Here is an 18662-nt window from a genome sequence, read left to right as displayed (position 1 = left end):
TGATACCCTGTCCGTGGATGTCTGGGTTGGTTGTCAGTTATCTCGATTTTTGGGACGTGTACAGCGGTAAGGGAGACTGTAAAAACGATGGCGAGATTCACTGGCCCCTCAGGTGCCAGGAGGCAGCGGCAGCAGCAGCATGTGGAGAGCCGGGTTATCTGACACCGCACGATGAATTAAATAACCTCACATGCACTTTTGTCTGCGGCTGCTGAACTCAGATTCACCATCAGGGCGTGATTTATGGTGTTTGTTCAAACCAAAAATCATAGTTTTAGACTCATGGCAGCTTTTAAGCGGTGGATATTCAGCACATATCGTGATGTGATTTTATTGTATAGATATCCACAAAAATGCAACAAGGACTCTAAAGTTCAGCGTGAAACGGCCACAAATGACGCCAGAGACAGCAATTAAATATCCTCAAGTGCTTATTTACAGGTGTGGATTTGAAATATATTCAACTTAATTCTTAACCACATTCTGAAAAGGTCTCCATTTATCACCTTGCTGCTATATGGATGTTATTTGGAAGATTTCTCAGACAGAAATTAGATCAGCGTTTGATTTTATAACACTTTATTTACATAATCTTTATTAATCTCATCTTTCAGCTTTGCCCTTGACAATCAAGGAGCACAAACGACAAATTGAATAACACAAAAGTAAAAGAAAAGTCACAAGGAAAAGCGACAGCCTTTTCTCCATCACTCAAGCTTTGTTTTTTTTTATAGAAAAAACAGAAGACAGAAGGAGCTGGAGCCCGATAGAGCATGAAGTGACAGTGGACTCAAGACAAAGCCCACAGAGAGGTGAGAATGTGACACCAAATGGGGTTACAAGATGAAATAAGTGACATAAGGTACAAAACCAATCGGCAGCTTTGGGACCAGTGCAGGTGAAGGAGGACACGGGTGAGAAGTGCTGCATCTGATGCAGGTTAACAAAGTGCAAACTGCTGTAGCGTGCTCTGGTCCAAGTCTTCAGCCGTCCGACTCCTGGACGCTTTCATATTCCGTCAGATCAAGAAACGCATCCTGCTGCTGTCGTTGACTTCTTAAAAAAGACGAACATTCTGAGAACCCCCCCCACCCCCTCCCCCATACATATTTATGTTCAGAAACATACACGGTCTAAAGGACACATGGTCCAGAAGTCCCAACAAATTTCCATCCTGATGATCTCACATGTGTCCAGGAAGTGAAATTCACCGACGATCAATAAGGATTCCAGAACAGCCCATCGGAAACAACAGGAACCTGCTGGTCATCGGAGCCCAAAGCTACCGGACGAACAAAATTGGTGTTTACCATGTAAATTCGGTGACTTTAAACATCTGACGTGAAGCGATGGAGCGTCAACGCCACATCTTCAACACTTCTCAAAAGCCTAAAATCCAGTTACCTCGAGTATCATCAGAGTCCAAGAGGAGGCGGAACCAGTCGTTCATGTTATCGTTGGCAGGGACCTGACCTCTGGCGGAGCATCCGAGCCCGGGAGGAGGGCGAAGAGGCCGGAGGCGCCCATCGGCCTCCTGACAGAACAGAGATGATACGATTAAACCTGAGTGGTGCGGACATCACGGCTGAAGGTGATGACTGGTGGAGTTACTGGTGAGACTGGACTGGTCCAGGCTCCATGCAGCTCCAGTGACAGAGGGGACACAGAGGAGGCTTTAGAGACCACTGGAGGCTCCTTCTCTCTCTGCTCCTCTCCTCTGTCCTCACACAGCTCTGAGGTCATCTTCGCCAGCTGACTCTGTCTGCAAAAGTCACATCTTTGAGTTCTGGACAGCAACAGCGGGGTGTCGTGCTTCCACTCACAGTTGCTCCACTGGATCCTGTGTATCTGCAGCCTCCGACTGGTCCGTTGGGGGGTCCCACATGTGCAGCGCTCGCCGCCACAGGCGCACCTGCATGTCCCAGGAGCGCCGACTGTACTTCCTGTACTTGTTGGGTGTGGAGGGGTGGAGTTTTGGATCCCTCAGGTGTCTGACAGAAGGAAAGAATAGTCAAACTGATCCTCGCTGTTCAATCTCCATTCATAAAAGCACATTCTCACCTGGGCACTTGCAGCAGGTAGTTCTGGTACCCGCTGGTGTTCTTGCCATACTGGATCTGTTTTTGCCGCCGCTTTATAACTGCGGCGTTGGTCTCGGTGTTGGCCGAATCTGGGAGGCGGGCGTAGCAGCGACTGAGAGAAGACCTGCAGAGGTCAAACAGGTCAGGAAGCACGAACTTCAAGTCATTTCAACAAGAGTCAAGGGTCAAACTCCCGACCTTTTGCCGTCCATGTCGTCAGTCCCAACAGCCACATTGCTGGTGGACACTTTAAGGATGCAGCGCTCCAAGATGGACGGCCTGAGGGTGGTGAAGAGGTCGGTATCAAATGATTAACGCACGTTTGAAATGTTCACTTGAATAGCAGTCACACGACCTACCTCCGAGGTTTGTTGCCGGCGGCTCGGTCTCGTCCTCGCAGGCTGCCGGCAGCAGGAGGAGACGGGATCGGAGACACGTTACTGTGAGGGAAAACCAACCGTGTTAAAAAGAAGAACAGGAAGTGGGCAGTCAACACGCACCAAAAGAACTACTGCAGAGCAACAAAACATCAGTCAAGGTGGCAGACACGGATTAAAAATGTGAGGATGTACAGTAGATAAATAAATCTGATATTGTAATAATGCAGTGTTGAAAGTGACTTCTGGGGCTCAGAGGACTTCCTAACCTGACCAGGCTGTCGTACACAAAGCTGCAGCCTGGGAGGAGCCACGGCTCCGGGGCAGAGTACCCCGTGGCAGTGGCCAGCAGTGGGTCAGGGAGGCCATTCCACACAGCAGCCGACCAGGCCTTCGCACAAACGCAGGACCAAGGGCTGAAACAGAGACTGAGGGCACAAATATCAACAGAGTCCATTAAACTAAACTATGGTATTTTAGCTCCATTATACATTTAGTTTATCAAAATGATCAATATGCTATTTTATGCACCATTTTCGTTAGATTGTAGGGAAATATTATTTGTACCCTCACTTGTAGACCTGGTTATTTAATATTAAAGTGGTTAAAGTAACATTTGTACAACCTTCACTAGATTTTTAACCTTCTCCAATGAAAAACATGTTTTATCCATTTGTAACATATCCAGATATTTCAATTGATTTCCAGAAATACTTGCTTAAATGCCACAATTAACTCATTAAAATCTCAACAGTCTGCAGCTAAATACAATGTGAGAAACAGTGGTGCACACAACCACAACTAAAACAAAGCAGTTTTTATTTTTCACTATTTTGCAGCAACTGTTGGAGATCATCCAAACCAAATTCCGAGTGTAAAGAAAACTTTAAGGAAAAAGCATTTTAAATGGAGTTTCAGTCGCTATGATGAGCCCTCTGCTCGTTACAGAGGGTAAGTAAACGTGGCCCTGACGGTGTTACCTGGAGGAGAGCGGACTTCGAGCTGATGTTTCCACTCCGCTCGATGACATTTTAGCACTTTGACTTTGTCGCTTTCACTTCAGACGGACAGACGCCATTGTTGGCTTTCATGGCCTTTTAATGAGTCGCACCTGAGGGGGGCGGGACTGGGGCTCAAAATGAGCTGTTATGTTCATCAAATAACCATTTATTGGGCTTAATCTCGGAAAACAAGGATCATCGGTCCTCTAACTCTATACCAGCATCTATTTACCCCGATAAATGTAAACGCGCGTTTATGGATTTCGACTGTGGCGTGAAACTTGTGAAGATTTGACCCTTTTATAGTATTTCTGGTCCTGTCCAGCAGGGGGCGATGATGAAAACGTTGAAGACTACATCCGTTTTTACGACAGCCGTATTCTAAGTAAACAAGATGGCGTCAAGCAGTGGGGTAGGTCTCTCCTATAAACCACTTTTTAGTTCAAGAGATGTACAATTAACCAACAACCGATGACTTTGGTTAATGGTACCAAATGTATTTTTTATTGATACCATGAACAAATAACGCAGGATCTTGTCAAAATGATGTTAAACATCCTCCAAGTGCTAATGCTGGCTAACGTAGCCAGTGTCAATTATGATTTATTTTTTTTACCGCTTGTTTATTTAACTTCGATTCCTCACTTTATTTTTACCTGACAGAAAAGTAAACCGCTTCTTCTTGATATTTTGACATGCAGCCTTAATACCGGTACATAGGCAACTGACAAATTAATAACACAGGGCAGCCATCATATTGCGTGTATTTTTTTTTAACTATAGAAACATCCATTTTATACATTCTGTGCTTTGCTGACCCCACATTTCTGATTTAATCAAACCATTGCGTGATTTCATCTTAAACTGTTTCTCTTTCCTTGGTTTTAGTCAAGTAAAAATGACTTTCGTCGCAAATGGGACAAAGATGAGTTTGAAAATCTTGCTCAGAAACGACTGACAGAGGAGCGGGAGAAAGAAAAGAGAGATGGTGAGAAAAATAAACAAGACTACATTTCAGCAAAACTTGGTGTTCATCCCACATTTAAAAAAGTCTCAACCACTGCACATCTGGTGTGTAATGGTGGTGGGTAATTTTGTACAGTGTTGTACGTTTTTTTGCAGATGTTAATTTCCCTGATGGACACCCCCTAAAGGGATCAATAAAGTACTCTGATTCTGATTCTGATCTCATAACATAGCCCCCACCACCACCACATTACGTGTTTGCTTTGCCTTTCGAGACATCTGCGAATTAAAATAAATGACAGCTGCTTTTGGCCCTCGTGTCTCAGGGAAACTGGCTCCGCCGGTCAAGCGGGAGCTCCTGCGACACCGTGACTACAAGGTGGATCTGGAGTCCAAACTGGGGAAGACCATTGTCATCACTAAGACCACTCCTCAGGCTGAAATGGGCGGGTATGATAAATCAGTGCTGGCGCCACACGTATATGGTACCATGGCGGGTCTTATCCAGCTCTTATTGGCTTTGTCTGTATCTTTCAGGTATTACTGTAACGTCTGTGACTGTGTGGTAAAAGACTCCATTAACTTCTTGGACCACATCAATGGGAAGAAACGTGAGTTTGAGTCGCATCAACACAGCGATTCATGATGGACCCACTTAATTGTCTGTCGTGTGTGTAGACCAGAGGAACCTGGGCATGTCGATGCGGGTCGAGCGCTCCTCTCTGGATCAGGTAAAGAAACGTTTTGAGGTCAACAAGAAGAAGTTGGAGGAGAAGCAGAAGGAGTATGACTTTGAGGAGCGAATGAAGGAGCTGCGAGAGGAGGTGAGGGCAGCTTAGGACTAAATGATGCAGCACGCATGCGATAAAGTCTGTTTTTGTTACCAATGTGTGTTAGTTTGAAGACTTTTTGAAGTTAATTGTCCCTGCCTTTGTCAGGAGGAGAAAGCCAAGGCTTACAAAAAGGAGAAACAGAAGGAGAGGAAACGTCGGGCCGAAGATGATGTGGATTTTGAAGAGGACGATGAGATGGCTGCAGTGATGGGCTTCTCGGGCTTTGGCTCCTCAAAGAAGAGTCACTGAAGTTCTCTGCACCTCACGTCAGGACTGGAAGCTGGACTTGTCTCTGCTGCTAGAGCTTGAGCCCAGAACAAGACTTTTAAGGACAGGAAGGAGTCCTGCTGCAGCCAGGCTCTTCTTTTGGTAGCCCGACTGTGTCATTTCCAACAAGGTTTAAAGCAGCAGCTTTTCCTGTAACACGCAGGTAAATGTTTTAAAGGAAAATCGCACCTGGTTCAGAGGTGTGGCAAAAGTAGTGGTAATCATTTTTTATATTTATATCCTTTACAGTCTACCTTTTTTTTCGTCTGAAAAGGGTTAAAGCTAATTAGAGCAGCCGATGAGTTTGTAGCTTCATGCGGCTGTTTCTTTTTTTCTTTTTGAAAAAGGCAGATACCATTTAAGACGTCATCATCAGCCATCAATAGGTTATAACTCAGTGCAGATTAATGTTTCACCCTTTTTCCTCGCTCCTGTTCATTGTTAACGTGTACGTGTAACTTTTGTGGACGGTTTGGGGAGGTTGCTACAATAAAGAGCATTTTTCTTTTTAAACCCCTGCTCGGTTCTCATCTCTGAAGGTGAAGGTCGTCTGCAGGATGTTAACGGGGCCAGTCGACACTCGGAAAGCGACCGTTGCTACATTAAAAGCTGGAACCTTTGTCTGTTGAACTCAAACGCTGTCACAGAGAGGCGTCAGCCGTGATTCAGCTTGTGATTCGCCAGGTGCATTTGTGAACACATGATTCTTTTTGTTTTTATGTCTTGCTCGACAAGTTTGATTTGCATCTATTTGCGTCAGTAAATGAACCTTGACGGCTGTGCGTGAAGCTGTGTGTATGTGTTCCTATATTTACTACAAACGGAGTACCAAGACCTCATTCTACTAGCAAAGTGAGGACGTTTTTGGAAAGTGACCATTATGACATGTGGATGAGGCCCATTAGTAGCGTCAGAAATTGGGAAGGACCATCCCACCTTCCTGTTTTTCTCTCTGTAAGAAGTCCTTCCACTGGTGTGTTTGATATATTTGAGTCTAATATGCTGGTTAAAATGGAAAAGCAGTGAAATGGGTATAAATCCCACTGTCACCTTGGTGGCAAACTCCAGCCACAAGTGAAGTGGGTAGTGGGAACCAGTTGGTCCTACCAGTTACCTTTTCCACAGCTGTGCTTCAAGAGTGCTTTCCTGTTGTTTAGTTACAGTTATTCCCAGAAAGCGAAGCTGTTTATGTTCACGTCAACAGGCAATACAGTGTTGCAGCCTTTATATCTGGAGGGTTTAAACTATCAGGATATAAAGGCATCGGCTCACTTTTATGGAGGTTTAATGTGGAGCACGGTCACATGTCATTCTGCTGCTTTTGGTGACACACCTGAATCAGAAACTCCCGGGTCAGGGGGTCAGATAGGTTAGATTTAGACCAAGGAGCTAGGGAAAGTCCTCACAAAGATAGAAGTACAAGGATGTGTGTGTGTGTGTGAGAAAGAGAGAATCAAAAACACAAAATCTGACCTTAAACATCCAACTGTACCTAATTAAGGTTTGCAGCTGTGCTGCCAGCGATGTGACGTGACGCCACAAGATGAAGCACATGTTTCCTGAGAGGCTAAAAAAAGCGTTGGAGGCGGCGAAAAAATACAACAGAAACGCGGATCCCAGCAGGTTTAGAGCCGCTGAGGCGACGGTTGTCATGTAACGCGTTTGGCTGTGAGCTGCTCAGGAGGAAAAAAAACTGCAGCTTCACTCTTCGTGTTTGAAGAGACCAAAACGGAGGCGACAAACCGCCACCTTCAACTTGTAATCGATCTGTTGTGGCGGATGAAAGCGGATTTTGGCAGGGGCCCGATGCTGCAGCGGCGAGCGAGACCCTGCAGCTCAGATTGGCATCTGTGTGAATCACCTGAACTTTTCTGACTTTTTTTTTTTTTTTTAATTTTAAGAACTGCAACAAGTGGGTGCAACTGTTGCATGTGTTCCGCTCTGTGGTCTGACTCTAAAGGAAACCAGTGTCATACCCCCCCCACCGTCACTTCCTCGAAGATAAAGGGTAGATGGAGGAGAGAGAGAGGAGGAAGCCATTTTGATCGTTTATGTCTGGCCGTCCTTTCTTCCGTTTTTGTCTCTTTCACAGAAATACTGAGACAAATATTGAAAGCAGCAGGTTGGTTTGAGGAAGTAAAACTCTGAAGCAAGTTTATGCAAAGTTTACTTCGCAAGGGAAGGAGTGCTGAGGACCGCAGTTCGCCTCGCTGGACGGGGAAGGAGAGCGCCGAGTGATCCAGCCTGTCTTGAATTATCTTGTCTCTTCAGAGGTATCGTCTGGGCTTTGCCGGGGAGAGAAGGATGAGCTCTGAGCGGGTGCCGTCCAGGTCTGAGGTCATGGGGTGGGGCCCATATCAGCTGTCAGAGTACCTGAGGAAGGTAAGACCTCCACATTTCCACTGATTCAACGATTGACACCATTTTCTATCCAGCCTGTGGTGAACTGACCAAAAGGCCAAAACTGTGTAAAGTATTTTGGCCTCTAAGATCTAACATCTCACTCTACGGTCACGTTTTTACTGTGCACAGATGAATCTGTCGGGCTGTGACAAAGTCGTGCTGAAGAATTCTATCAGCGGCTCCAGATTTGTAGTGAGTTGACCTCTGTCTTTTTATGCGGCCTGAAACAGCCTTTGATTTTTATTTTTATTTCTTGTAAACGACTTGTTTTTTTGTTTTTTTTGACAGAACATGAGCGAAAACGACCTGCAGAAATTCCCCAAACTTCACGCACCGTGAGTGCTGATATATCATCTCTGAGTCACACTGTCGGTCATGCTAGGCTGCTTTTGATACTTTTATCTGACCCATTAGCCTATTTTTGTATACGTCTGAATGACTCTGAATGGTGCCTGATCTGTGCGTCAGGTTGATTTCCAAGATCAGCGCTGAGATCAGCAAGGACGAGAAAAGAGGGATATTCAGAAAGAAGTAGGTTTCAAATACCAGCTTTGTCCAAAATACGACCCTGTGTTGAGTTGTGATCATAAAACACATGGCTGACCGTGTTAGGCCCTGTGGCTTTGACGATTTTTTCCTTTTCATTACAGGGTTACGCCAAAATATCAAGAACCAGGTCTGAACGTTTATTTATGGAATTAATGTCCGGTTCAACAGGAAGCAGTGAAATTGATCATTGCAGTCCTGCATAAATGTTCTGGGAATTCTTATAAAACCACTGATGCAGCTTAAACGTGCAGTGTTGGTGTTTTCTTTGTGTGCGTTTGTGCAGAGACGACGGCAGAGAGTCAAGGATGGGGCGAAGATGAGTTTGTAAGTTCTCCCTTTCTTCTGTTGTTGAACCCAAAATGTTTTCGCACGTCCGTTTTAAGGCGTTATGCTCCAGGGACATGCTAGTTGATACTTTGGCCTACCAGTGTTAGCATTTTGCTGATGTCGCTGAGGTATTTGGAGTTTGGCCGCAGGGTTGTGAAAGATATGGGTGTCCACATCTCAGTTGTTGGTTTACCTCTTCAGGATGAGGAAGAGTTTGACGATGACTACGAGAGTCCGTATAGTGCTGATGAAGGGGAAAGCACAGAAGACTATGAGTCGCCAAATGACGACATGGCCAATGATTATGAACCCCCACCATCTCAACCGTCAGAGGAGCTCAAAGTTGGCCCCTCTCTGCCCATAGGAGACAGCGACTACATAGGTAACCCCAAACCGTCACATGCTAGCATATATGCTAGTGCTGAAATTATTTGCACTTGGCTACAAGATAGGATTATGCATTAGCATATGCATTGTTATTTTAAAAATGTTATTTCAATAATGGGTAAGCTGGTGGCCAAAGACATATTTAAACTTTGTGTACGTTACCCATATGTTCTATAGATAACAGAAACAGCCACGCGTCGTTCCGAGGCCCTCCCCCTGCTGTGACCCCGCGCCCTTCTGCGCCGTCGCCTCGGATGGTAAATGTCCCCGTTTGCAAAACCCTTTTGTGGCATTGTTCAAACACACTGACTAAACCTGCCACTTGCAGCCCAGGGAGACTTCCAGAAGGGACAACTCCCCCCACACCGATCGGACACAGGCGGGAAAATGTGAGTATGTGCCAGGAGAGGAACCGCGCGGATGAGTTCTCGGTAAATCCACTGACTCTGGGATTCACGTGTCCTTTGGTGGGTACAGTCCTCGCACCGCCGCCGCAGATCAGCCGTGAAAACAAGCCAGGCCGACAAATGAAGTCCACCCCATCTCCTATCAGAGGTGTGTGCGCTGCTCCCAGCCTACAGTTTAAATTTGCTCCAACAGGACTTAAAAACTGTCAGGAGTTCATACAGAAACGGAGCTGCCACGTGATTGTCTCTATTAATTTCTCTTCTCTCCCCTTTACAGGAGCTCACCAGAGCCCGGTTGATCGTGTAAGCTTTTTATTTTTTACTTAAATAGATAAAAGAGTTAAAACAGCAAAAGACCAAAATCATGTCCATGAGGAACGCCGACTGATAATGATTTTATCGGTACGTTTAGCTTTTTATTAAAGCAATAATGTTGCAATTGTGTGTTTTTCAGCCCAGCCCGCTTTTGTGGAAGTAGGTGCACACACACACACACACACACACACACACACACACACGCACACACACACACACACACACACACACAGACTGATCAGGTCTGCGTGTTTGTGAGTTCAGGTCTCAACCAGACCCTCAAGACCTTCCAGCCTGGTCCAAACCTCCGGCGCTTCCTCCCTCCAACACCTCCGTCGCCAGGAGCAACACCTTTTCCAAACTTTCCCCCAGCAACAAGTAAAACCACAAATCTCGTTGTCTTTTAGATGGAAGATGGAAGATGATTTGATATATTTATGTTTCTTTTGGCAGGTTTGACGTGAAGAGGGAGGTAAGCTGCACGTCTTACAATCACATCATGCTGGAGAGCTTGTCCAGAAAGTCTGATCCATTTATTGTTTTCTTTTCCTCTAGCAGCTGCCTCATAATGATGGTAATGAGGTCTTTATCCTACAGTCCATGTCGGTCAGTGGTGACCAGTAACAAGGGATTCTCATCATTCCTCCTCTCGCTTAGGTCCCAAACACAATACTTTCCCCCTCCACAACAAAAAACTGCCACCAAGTCCTGGACCTCCTGGACCCCCCTCACATCATGGAGACAGGTATGGTGCACCTCACCTGTGCTGGGATACCACAGGGTCCTGTTGTAGGACAAAAAATCAAATCTATATCAGAGCGAGCTCATCAACAGCACAACAAATCACACGGGAATGAAGTTTGAGTGTGTGTGTGTGTGTGTGTGTGTGTGTGTGTGTGTGTGTGTGTGTGGCGGATGCGTTTTTTGCAGTTCAACCTCCAACTTTCCTACTGCTGGATCTCTGCCTCATAAGTTGCAATCGGGTAAGATATTCAACATTGAAGTAATAAGCCGGCCATATTTTATGGTCTGTACAGCTGCTTTATCACTTCCTGTGTGTTTGTGTGTGTATGTGTGTGTGTGTGTGTGTGTGTGTGTAGCAATAGCTGAACAAAGAGGCAGCTTCAGGGAACCACCGACAGGCAGACAGTCATTTAATTCCCATCCAACCAGCACCGCAAACACACAGGTAAACAGTGTGCGCGCACACACACATGAATGTCCAGCTAACCCAGTGACATGTGTGGATAAGAATATATAAAAGGTCAGTGATTACTCTACAGACTCAAATTTCCTCTAACATAAACGAGATGATGACCTTGCAGTCATTAAAATCGTGTTTTTTATCGGTAGACTGTTTGAAAAACTAGTTTTTAGTTTACTGGCTGCATTTGCGTGTTGTTGTGTCTCGGTTTGACCAACAGGTGGCGGTGTTGCATCGTTGGCTGCAAGTCCGCATTAAGATAGAGATGTTTTTTTGTGTGTGTGTGCTCGCAGGAGCTGGATCCTCGCTGGTATGTCGGTCAGGTGTCCCGAGGTCAGGCTGAAGGATGCCTAAGAGACCTCCACAAGGTCTGTTGTGTTTAGCTATAACTCAATAAATGAGGTTGATTCTGATGTGTGTCTGTGTGTGTGTGTGTGTGTGTGTGTATGTGTGTGTGTGTGTGTGTGTGTGTGTGTTAAAGGATGGGGCGTACCTGGTGAGGGACAGTATGCGGCAGCTGGCCGGGCAGCCCTTCACCCTGATGGTCTTCTACCAGGAGAAAGTCTACAACATCCAGATCAGGCAGCAGAACCAGCAGTTCCTACTGGGAACTGGTCTCAAGTTCCAGGAGGTAAACTTGACCTCTGACCTTCATCTCTGATTCTAGATGTGTCATGTGTCTCATGTCTGTGTGTGTGTGTGTGTGTGTGTGTGTGTGTGTGTGCACGCAGCCTTTCCCCTCCGTTAGAGACATCATTTACCATTACTCCCAGTTTCCACTCCTCCTCATTGATGCCAAGAAAAGGAACATGAACCAGCAGAACCAGTGTCTCCTCTCTGACCCAGCTGGATATTTAATGATGACGGGACAGAACTGGACCTGACAGACAGGAGCCGAGAGAAAACCGGCACCTTTTTATTTTGCAGTTTTCTCTTTTTCGTTTTATTTTTCTGGCTCATGATCACATTTACAGTTTCCAACTTTGTTGAAACTCCTTTTGAGGGATTTCTTTGATTTCAGTCACTGTCTCACACTGAAAGGTTGCGCATCATTAACTGGGTTAAAGGTCAAGTGGGAAGGACTTACTGACATTTAGTGGTGAGAAGATCGGTGACTTGCTTCGATATTTATGCCAAGTGAACAAGGACCCTGTGATTAGCATCTGATGGTTCCTGTCAACTATTAGGAAAAAGCACGTTTCTGTTGATTTCTGACTGTAAAATCAGAAATGCTGAAAGTTGCTCTGAACAAACATGACATGGGTGGGAGTGGGGGTGGGTGGGGGCATTTTTAGTGGTAAAGTGAGTGTGATTTGGACCAAAGGTGATGCTTTCGCTGCCCTCTGGCTAATTCTGGCCCAACTAGGTTCAGTTGATAACAGAGGGATCAATGATTTGTGTGTTTGACATTATTACATAAACCTCTTAATCCGTCAGACTTTACTTTTACATTTTACAGTTATGGGCACTGGATTTGTTTTCCCATGACCCCCCCCCCCCCCCCCCGACTCCACCGTCCCGTATAATCCCCACGCGTCAGTCAGTTATACTACTCACGGTTCAGACTGCGCGTTGTTTTGTCTGCGTCGTCCTTGAAGGCACCGCAGGTGAAGATTACTGCTGCCACCGTCAACTGCCATCTCTCTCTCACACACACACACACACACACACACACACACACACACACACACACACACAGATAAGGAGAACCATTCTCACTGAAGGTTTTAGATGTACGATTCTTCTTCGGTTAACCTGCCTGTCTCATTGCTGCACCAATAGGCTACAATGACGCTGAAGGTCAAACGGTTCAGGCCTCTGATTGGACCCCGGGTGCGTTCATACCATTACACCATAAAATTGACTCAAATTTAAATTCAAATTAAATTAAAACTGTGTGTAATATGCAGGGCAACATTTCCTGGTTGAGTAAGCTTTTATTGTGGCCACCAGAACGTCGCCATCGTCTATGAACAACTTGTTTACCTGAAATAAAACTAATTCTTCAGCGTTTTTAACTGTAAGGCAGCATGTCTTCATTTGACTGGTTTGTTTTTCTTCAGTCTTACAATTTACATTAGAATTTCATCACTGTGTAATTTAGAATGAATTGGTAATCGTAGACATGCTGACTGTGTGTGTGTGTGTGTGTGTGTGTGTGTGTGTGGAGGGGGGTGCTAAGAACAATAGCATTGGGCGACACCTCAAACAGCAGCTGACGGTTTGTTTGTGTTGGGGCTGCAGAATCTCTTTTAAACCAGATTCAGTTTCACTTTCAGCTCTGAGACAATCGTTCATCCTCCGAATCAGCAGATTCTAAAAACCCAAAGTGCTGATCCGGCGCCTCCAAAGGCAGTTCTCTGGGAACGAAAGATAACTTTCAGTTCCCACAGGTCTGTTTTGCTGCTCAAACACGCCAACTTTTTCTATTGTACTGAATCAATTTAGAGCTTAAATAGACAACAAATCCATATTTATTCCTAAATTTGTCTGAATCCATGAAGCTAATAGCTTTTTGAGAACGTCCATCAATACCTTTGATTGATCTTTAATAGTTTTATAGATAAAAGAGGCAGAGATGCATTGAAGAGACACACAGAGACGTACCTCCGAGGCTCCGAGCTGCCTGAGGGGAGAAATTCAGCAAAGTCTTATTCAAATCAACCCCAACCACACACACACGCTTAATGCCGAAGTGTGTGAGAGGGAGACGCCGCCGTAGCCAATCAGCACGTCGGTGGGCCGGACGGCAGCGTATAAATAGTCAGGTGAGCAGCAACAGGTGTACAGAGCTGTATAGGTGCAGGATAAGAACGCCACCACCGGGAAGGAGAAACAAAGCAGCGAGGATTTGAAAATGGCGTCCTTCGTGCCCGAGCAGGGTCTCTCCCCGCCTCTTTGTGGACAGTCTCTCCCTCAGCAGGATCTTCCAGCTCTGGGCATCGATCCCAGTGATTTCAGCCTTTACAGCCCTCCAGCTCCTTCTGACACCATCCAGGAGGTGTCCCAATGGCTCCTACCTTCCACCAACCAGACCGACTACCTCTGCAGCCCAGACCCGGGCCCGGTCTCTGGCATCGAGGGAGGTCTCCCTGCAGGGGGTCTTCCAGCTTTGGCCAGGTTCCTGCCTTATCTCTACAGCAGCCCGTGGTTCTCCATGACCAGCCCAGAAGACATGCTCCGTCTGGTCCGCCCGCCGTACTCCTACTCCGCTCTCATCGCCATGGCAATACAGAGCGTGCCCGAGCAGCGGATGACGCTCAGCCAGATCTACCAGTACGTCTCCAACAATTTCCCCTTCTACAGCTGCAACAAGTCCGGGTGGCAGAACTCCATCCGTCACAACCTGTCCCTCAACGACTGCTTCCAGAAGGTTCCACGGGATGAGAACGACCCAGGTGAGGAACACACGTCAGGGTTCTTTACCTCTAACCCAGATCTGATCAAATGCTGATCAAATGCCTGACCTGATGATGCCTCTTCCTCCTCCTCCTCCTCCTCCTCCTCCTCCTCTTCCTCCTCCTCCCTGCAGGTAAAGGAAACTACTGGACTCTGGACCCCAACTGTGAGAAGATGTTTGACAACGGCAACTTTCGCCGCAAGAGGAAGAGGAAGAGCGACAACGCAGGCGCTGAAAAGAACCCCCACACCTCATCTTCGCCCTCCTCTTCTTCCTCATCCTCTGACTCCTCCTCATCAGAGCCCAGACATAAAGTCCCCCGAGGAAACCGCAGCAGGAACGGCAGCGATCGCGTTGACCTCGGCAGCTTCCAGTGTGACCTGGAGGACTCCCTCCTGCCCCCCACTCCTCCTCATGTCAGCTCCCCCGCTCTCTTCACTCAGGTACCGGAGTACGCCACCCCACCGCCACCTCCTCCTCCCCGGGCGCACAGCTCCTCTTATTCACCTGGTGCCGTCGTGCCCCAGTGGGATGCCTGCGGCTCCTCGCCCCCCCTCTACTCCTCCTTGCATCCGTCTATCGCGGCGTCTCCTCTTTTTCTCCCCGCCCAGCCAGCTCCCCAAACCTTCTCCTCCGTTGTTGACTCTCACGCCGCCTCACCGCCGCTCTACGTCGACCTGCAAACGTGTCTCCCGTTGGAGCTCCAGGAGGCCCAGCAGCTACAGCAGCTCCACACCCAGTTGGAGCCGCTCTTTTCTGGGGGCTTTGCTGACACGTTGCCCCTGGACTCTCTGGTTCTCCAGCAGTGACAGAACTCTTCTGATGTTGACAGCAAGAACTGATTTTAATTTCATGTGTTTTATAAAATGAGGTGTTTGAAAGTAATAATTTATGTTTTTACATTTTTTATAAGTTAAAATGTTGGGGGGGCGGATGGGGGGACTCTCTAAAGTGTAAATATGTTTGTAATAAAAAAGGAAAACCCCAACAGCTGTTGGCAGACTTTCTTTAAGAGGGTTTAACGCAGACTAAACTGGAGTTTTAGATCAAAACATATAACATGAAACATTTCTGGTGCAACGTGATAAAATAAATCACGTTTAGTCCTCACCTCTATGGCAAAACATGACAGGAGTTGGGTCAGTTAGCCGTACAGCTAGCAGACATTAGCTGACACAACCACTTCCTGGTTGTGTTTTACCTGGATGCAAATGATGTCATCAGCCAAGATGGCCGCACACAAATGCCACGTGAACTGATAAAGAATCAAAAATGAGCAACTCCTGTAATTTACAGACAGTTTTTACTGAGCTCACAGGACGATTAAGGATTAACAGAAGATCTTTTTGTGGTGGCAGCTTCAGACGTCTTAATCCTGCTCGCTTTGAACCGTCTGAACTCATCGTTGTCTGGACTGCGGCTCCTTATCTTCCTGAAACTCTTCTTTTATCCTGTTCCCACGGACACCCACCTTCTGGCAGAGGTCGTGACATCGGCACTTTTTAAACAAGCAGTCACGCCGCGGCGCAGATGAATGTGCTGAGTCATGTGACCCAGGCGGAGGGAAACCTCAACCGATCCTCTTGCTGTTTGATGTGGTATCAGCGATTCAGCATTTTCCTGTGCTTAAAGATCTGGCGGGAGAGATGATGGCACAGATAACAGATGCGACAGTTTCACTCAGCAGACTGTCTGACACCCAGCACTCAGATTTCCCACAGGCAGTGAAGTGACGGCGGTTCTATGGGAAAAATCCACAGTGAGAACATTAGTGGGAAATCAATAAAGATGTTTACAGTATGTCAACATAATCAAAATATTAACACCATGACAGATGATGTCAAACATATAACAGTCCACATTTACAAGTGGTTGACTTAAAATGTAAATCCCAAAAAACCAACTTTTCTGTCGTATAAGGCAGAGATATGATCCGGACGTTAGCATGCTACTCAGCTGTGTGGTGGGTGTGTGTGTGTGTGTGAGTGAGTGTGTTTGTGTGTGTGTGTCGGCCATCATGGTGTCCATTGATGTGCATATGACAGTAAACAGACGGCACACGCTGTCAAGCTGATTTGATCAGGTGATCAATACTTCTGACAGAGTGTTTACACACGGCATAAGGGGGAGAGTGTGTGTGTTTAGTCATCATGTCGGCCATTGATGTGTATGTGATGGTAAACAGGCGGCACACTTTGACACGCTGATATGATCAGCTGATCAATATAATTGAAAGACTGTTTACACACAACACAATAAAAGACAGACGGAGAGAGAATCTAAGAGTGTGTGTTTGTGTGTGTGTGTTTGTGGGTTTATGCATGAGGTCACCATCAGTGTAAGTGTGCCATGTGTTTACACTTCACACATCCTCAGACAGGTCTACCCCTCAGGACACACACACACTCGCACACGCACACACACACACACACACACACACACACACACGCACGCACGCACGCACACACACACACACACACACACACACAAAGTTTTGGTGTTTACTGTAAAAATATAGTTTATCAGTTACAGAACACATAAACATCTTGTGGGGTCCGACCTGCTTTGTGAGGCCAAAATTCTGAGACGTTTCATAACGTTTCAGTTAGGAGTTTAACAGTAAAAATAAACAAACACTTTAATTTACGGTTGTGCAACAGTGAGATCGGGACGTCGGCTCAGGTGTGTGTGTTTCTCTCTACCTACATTCACAAATCTCATATCAATCAGAAATCTGTGTCAAACCTCTGGAATGATCTATGGGATGCCTGAAACATTAGAAACTACAACGCCTGAACAGCACACACGTCACAACAGTCGCAGTGGTACCGAAACGTTGCTTCCTTCAGTCACAAATAACGCCAGAATTTTAACCTGACGTGAAATTTGAACCTTTGTTTTTAATTGTTGCTTCTTGTTTTCCACATCTAACAGCTAACACACACACACCCCTCGAATTCAAAGAATATTTGAGATATAAAATAACTTTGCCTGCTGTTATCTTGTTATGCAACACGTTGTCCAGGTGTAACAGGGTAAAGGACAGTTTATTATTATTTTTACCCTGGTTGCACCATAACTGCCATAACGTATGATCACATCTATCTGTGTGTGTGTGTTGCAGGGGTCCTGTCTCAGCATGTCCCCCACCAGTCGATCCACCCCTATAAGAGCGTCTTTAGCCTCTAAAATGCTTTGTGAGTCAAGCAGACAGATGCTCCTTTCACAGACACTTCACTGGTAACCGAACGGCGAGCGCCGCTACAGCGCCGCTGGCTAACCGGAGGATTAGTAACTGCTCTTGACTAATCTTGGGTTTTCAGACTGAAGGAGATACATCAGAGTGATCCTTCAACCTTCCCTGCTGCTCCTTCACAACTCTAAATTAAACTTTGGTTAAAATTTTAGATGGATTCATTAGTCTTTGGCTCCGGGGTCTCAATTAGGTGTTGCTAGCACCCACTGCTGATTAAAACTGCTGCAGCTTGTTGTCATGACTACCATGGATTCTCATGGCTGAGCTTTAGAGGGAGACGTGAACATGTCCATATGATGGCTAACGCTTGCGCGATGTTTAGCACCGACCAGGAACAACAGCTGTTTTCTCTCCCTCAGTCCATCAGTGAAAATGATAAATGTGGGTTTATAATGATTGTATAATCCGGCTCCTCACCTAAGTGTAATCTCCAGCTGCATCGTCCTGCTCAAGGGCACAAGGGCTGTGCTCAGATGTGCTAGCAGCGTGCCTGTGTGTGGTCGACCTGCTAACTGCCAGGCTGATGGCAGGCCGCCTGACATTTGCATAACGTGTCTCTGTCACACACACACACACACACACACACACACACACACACACACACACACACACACACACGGTGTCTTCTACACTCTACCATCAGATTCAACTCATTTGCAAACCTTAATCCTAATCTAACCCAAATCAGACCTCACCCTGACTACATCTGAAATGTAAAGACAACACACCTGGGATCCATTGATCTGCATCCCATAATGACACAGTGGCACTTGCCTCCCCATCCCAGACGTTGCCATGCAGAAAGAAAGAAGAGGTTTTAAGGTGGACTCATTTTTTAGGGTGGGGATGCCGTTGACGGCGGCGTCCGTCTACATGCTGGTGCGCTGAC

The 18662-nt window shown here is 46.3% G+C and overlaps 4 protein-coding genes across 5 annotated transcripts; 3 read left to right on the top strand and 1 right to left on the bottom strand.

Moving 5' to 3' along the window:
* Window positions 1-562: 562 nt before the first annotated feature.
* Window positions 563-3593, bottom strand: slbp2 (stem-loop binding protein 2). Its single transcript, XM_003970885.3, has 9 exons — window positions 3439-3593; window positions 2728-2886; window positions 2441-2521; window positions 2280-2360; window positions 2062-2205; window positions 1824-1991; window positions 1612-1762; window positions 1405-1534; window positions 563-1282 (listed from the first exon to the last, which is right to left on the bottom strand). Exons 1-9 carry the CDS (start codon window positions 3486-3488, stop codon window positions 1218-1220), a joined length of 1029 nt encoding a protein of 342 aa, XP_003970934.1. The 5' UTR covers window positions 3489-3593; the 3' UTR covers window positions 563-1217.
* Window positions 3594-3769: 176 nt separating this feature from the next.
* Window positions 3770-6038, top strand: zmat2 (zinc finger, matrin-type 2). Its single transcript, XM_003970852.3, has 6 exons — window positions 3770-3871; window positions 4348-4447; window positions 4752-4875; window positions 4963-5036; window positions 5104-5249; window positions 5364-6038. The coding sequence occupies exons 1-6, from the start codon at window positions 3854-3856 to the stop codon at window positions 5505-5507; spliced, it is 606 nt and encodes a 201-aa protein (XP_003970901.1). The 5' UTR covers window positions 3770-3853; the 3' UTR covers window positions 5508-6038.
* A 1129-nt stretch (window positions 6039-7167) lies between these two features.
* lcp2a (lymphocyte cytosolic protein 2a) lies at window positions 7168-13133 on the top strand. 2 transcript variants are annotated; one of them, XM_011611216.2, is made up of 22 exons: window positions 7168-7647; window positions 7797-7907; window positions 8058-8120; window positions 8217-8263; window positions 8397-8459; window positions 8579-8604; window positions 8761-8801; window positions 9006-9186; window positions 9369-9448; window positions 9520-9580; window positions 9669-9746; window positions 9876-9901; window positions 10053-10072; window positions 10178-10291; window positions 10367-10385; window positions 10469-10487; window positions 10571-10658; window positions 10844-10896; window positions 11014-11102; window positions 11411-11485; window positions 11599-11748; window positions 11849-13133. In XM_011611216.2, the coding sequence occupies exons 2-22, from the start codon at window positions 7830-7832 to the stop codon at window positions 11999-12001; spliced, it is 1524 nt and encodes a 507-aa protein (XP_011609518.1). In that variant the 5' UTR covers window positions 7168-7647; window positions 7797-7829; the 3' UTR covers window positions 12002-13133. The 2 variants fall into 2 exon arrangements, with proteins under 2 accessions (XP_011609518.1, XP_011609519.1); XM_011611217.2 differs by lacking the exon at window positions 7168-7647 and having other exon boundaries at window positions 7664-7907; window positions 10472-10487.
* A 152-nt stretch (window positions 13134-13285) lies between these two features.
* foxi3a (forkhead box I3a) lies at window positions 13286-15498 on the top strand. Its single transcript, XM_011611214.2, has 2 exons — window positions 13286-14515; window positions 14650-15498. Exons 1-2 carry the CDS (start codon window positions 13975-13977, stop codon window positions 15324-15326), a joined length of 1218 nt encoding a protein of 405 aa, XP_011609516.2. The 5' UTR covers window positions 13286-13974; the 3' UTR covers window positions 15327-15498.
* The last annotated feature ends 3164 nt before the right edge of the window (window positions 15499-18662 follow it).

This window comes from Takifugu rubripes, chromosome 15, assembly GCF_901000725.2.
Source record: "Takifugu rubripes chromosome 15, fTakRub1.2, whole genome shotgun sequence".
NCBI classification, from domain to species: domain Eukaryota; kingdom Metazoa; phylum Chordata; class Actinopteri; order Tetraodontiformes; family Tetraodontidae; genus Takifugu; species Takifugu rubripes.
The sequence above is the reverse complement of the archived record's forward strand: the minus strand, read 5'-3'. Positions and strand labels throughout refer to the sequence as shown.

Coding starts and splice junctions, on each gene's coding strand:
- slbp2 (XM_003970885.3), bottom strand. CDS start 3,488: ATGTCATCGAGCGGAGTGGAAACATCAGCTCGAAGTCCGCTCTCCTCC. Junction 2,522..2,727: donor GTGTACGACAGCCTGGTCAG/GTTAGGAAGTCC, acceptor TTTCCCTCACAG/TAACGTGTCTCCGATCCCGT. Junction 1,763..1,823: donor CAGGATCCAGTGGAGCAACT/GTGAGTGGAAGC, acceptor TGACTTTTGCAG/ACAGAGTCAGCTGGCGAAGA.
- zmat2 (XM_003970852.3), top strand. Junction 4,448..4,751: donor GGAGAAAGAAAAGAGAGATG/GTGAGAAAAATA, acceptor CTCGTGTCTCAG/GGAAACTGGCTCCGCCGGTC. Junction 5,037..5,103: donor CCACATCAATGGGAAGAAAC/GTGAGTTTGAGT, acceptor TCGTGTGTGTAG/ACCAGAGGAACCTGGGCATG.
- lcp2a (XM_011611216.2), top strand. CDS start 7,830: ATGAGCTCTGAGCGGGTGCCGTCCAGGTCTGAGGTCATGGGGTGGGGC. Junction 10,073..10,177: donor CCCAGCCCGCTTTTGTGGAA/GTAGGTGCACAC, acceptor TTGTGAGTTCAG/GTCTCAACCAGACCCTCAAG. Junction 11,103..11,410: donor CCAGCACCGCAAACACACAG/GTAAACAGTGTG, acceptor GTGTGCTCGCAG/GAGCTGGATCCTCGCTGGTA.
- foxi3a (XM_011611214.2), top strand. CDS start 13,975: ATGGCGTCCTTCGTGCCCGAGCAGGGTCTCTCCCCGCCTCTTTGTGGA. Junction 14,516..14,649: donor ACGGGATGAGAACGACCCAG/GTGAGGAACACA, acceptor TCCTCCCTGCAG/GTAAAGGAAACTACTGGACT.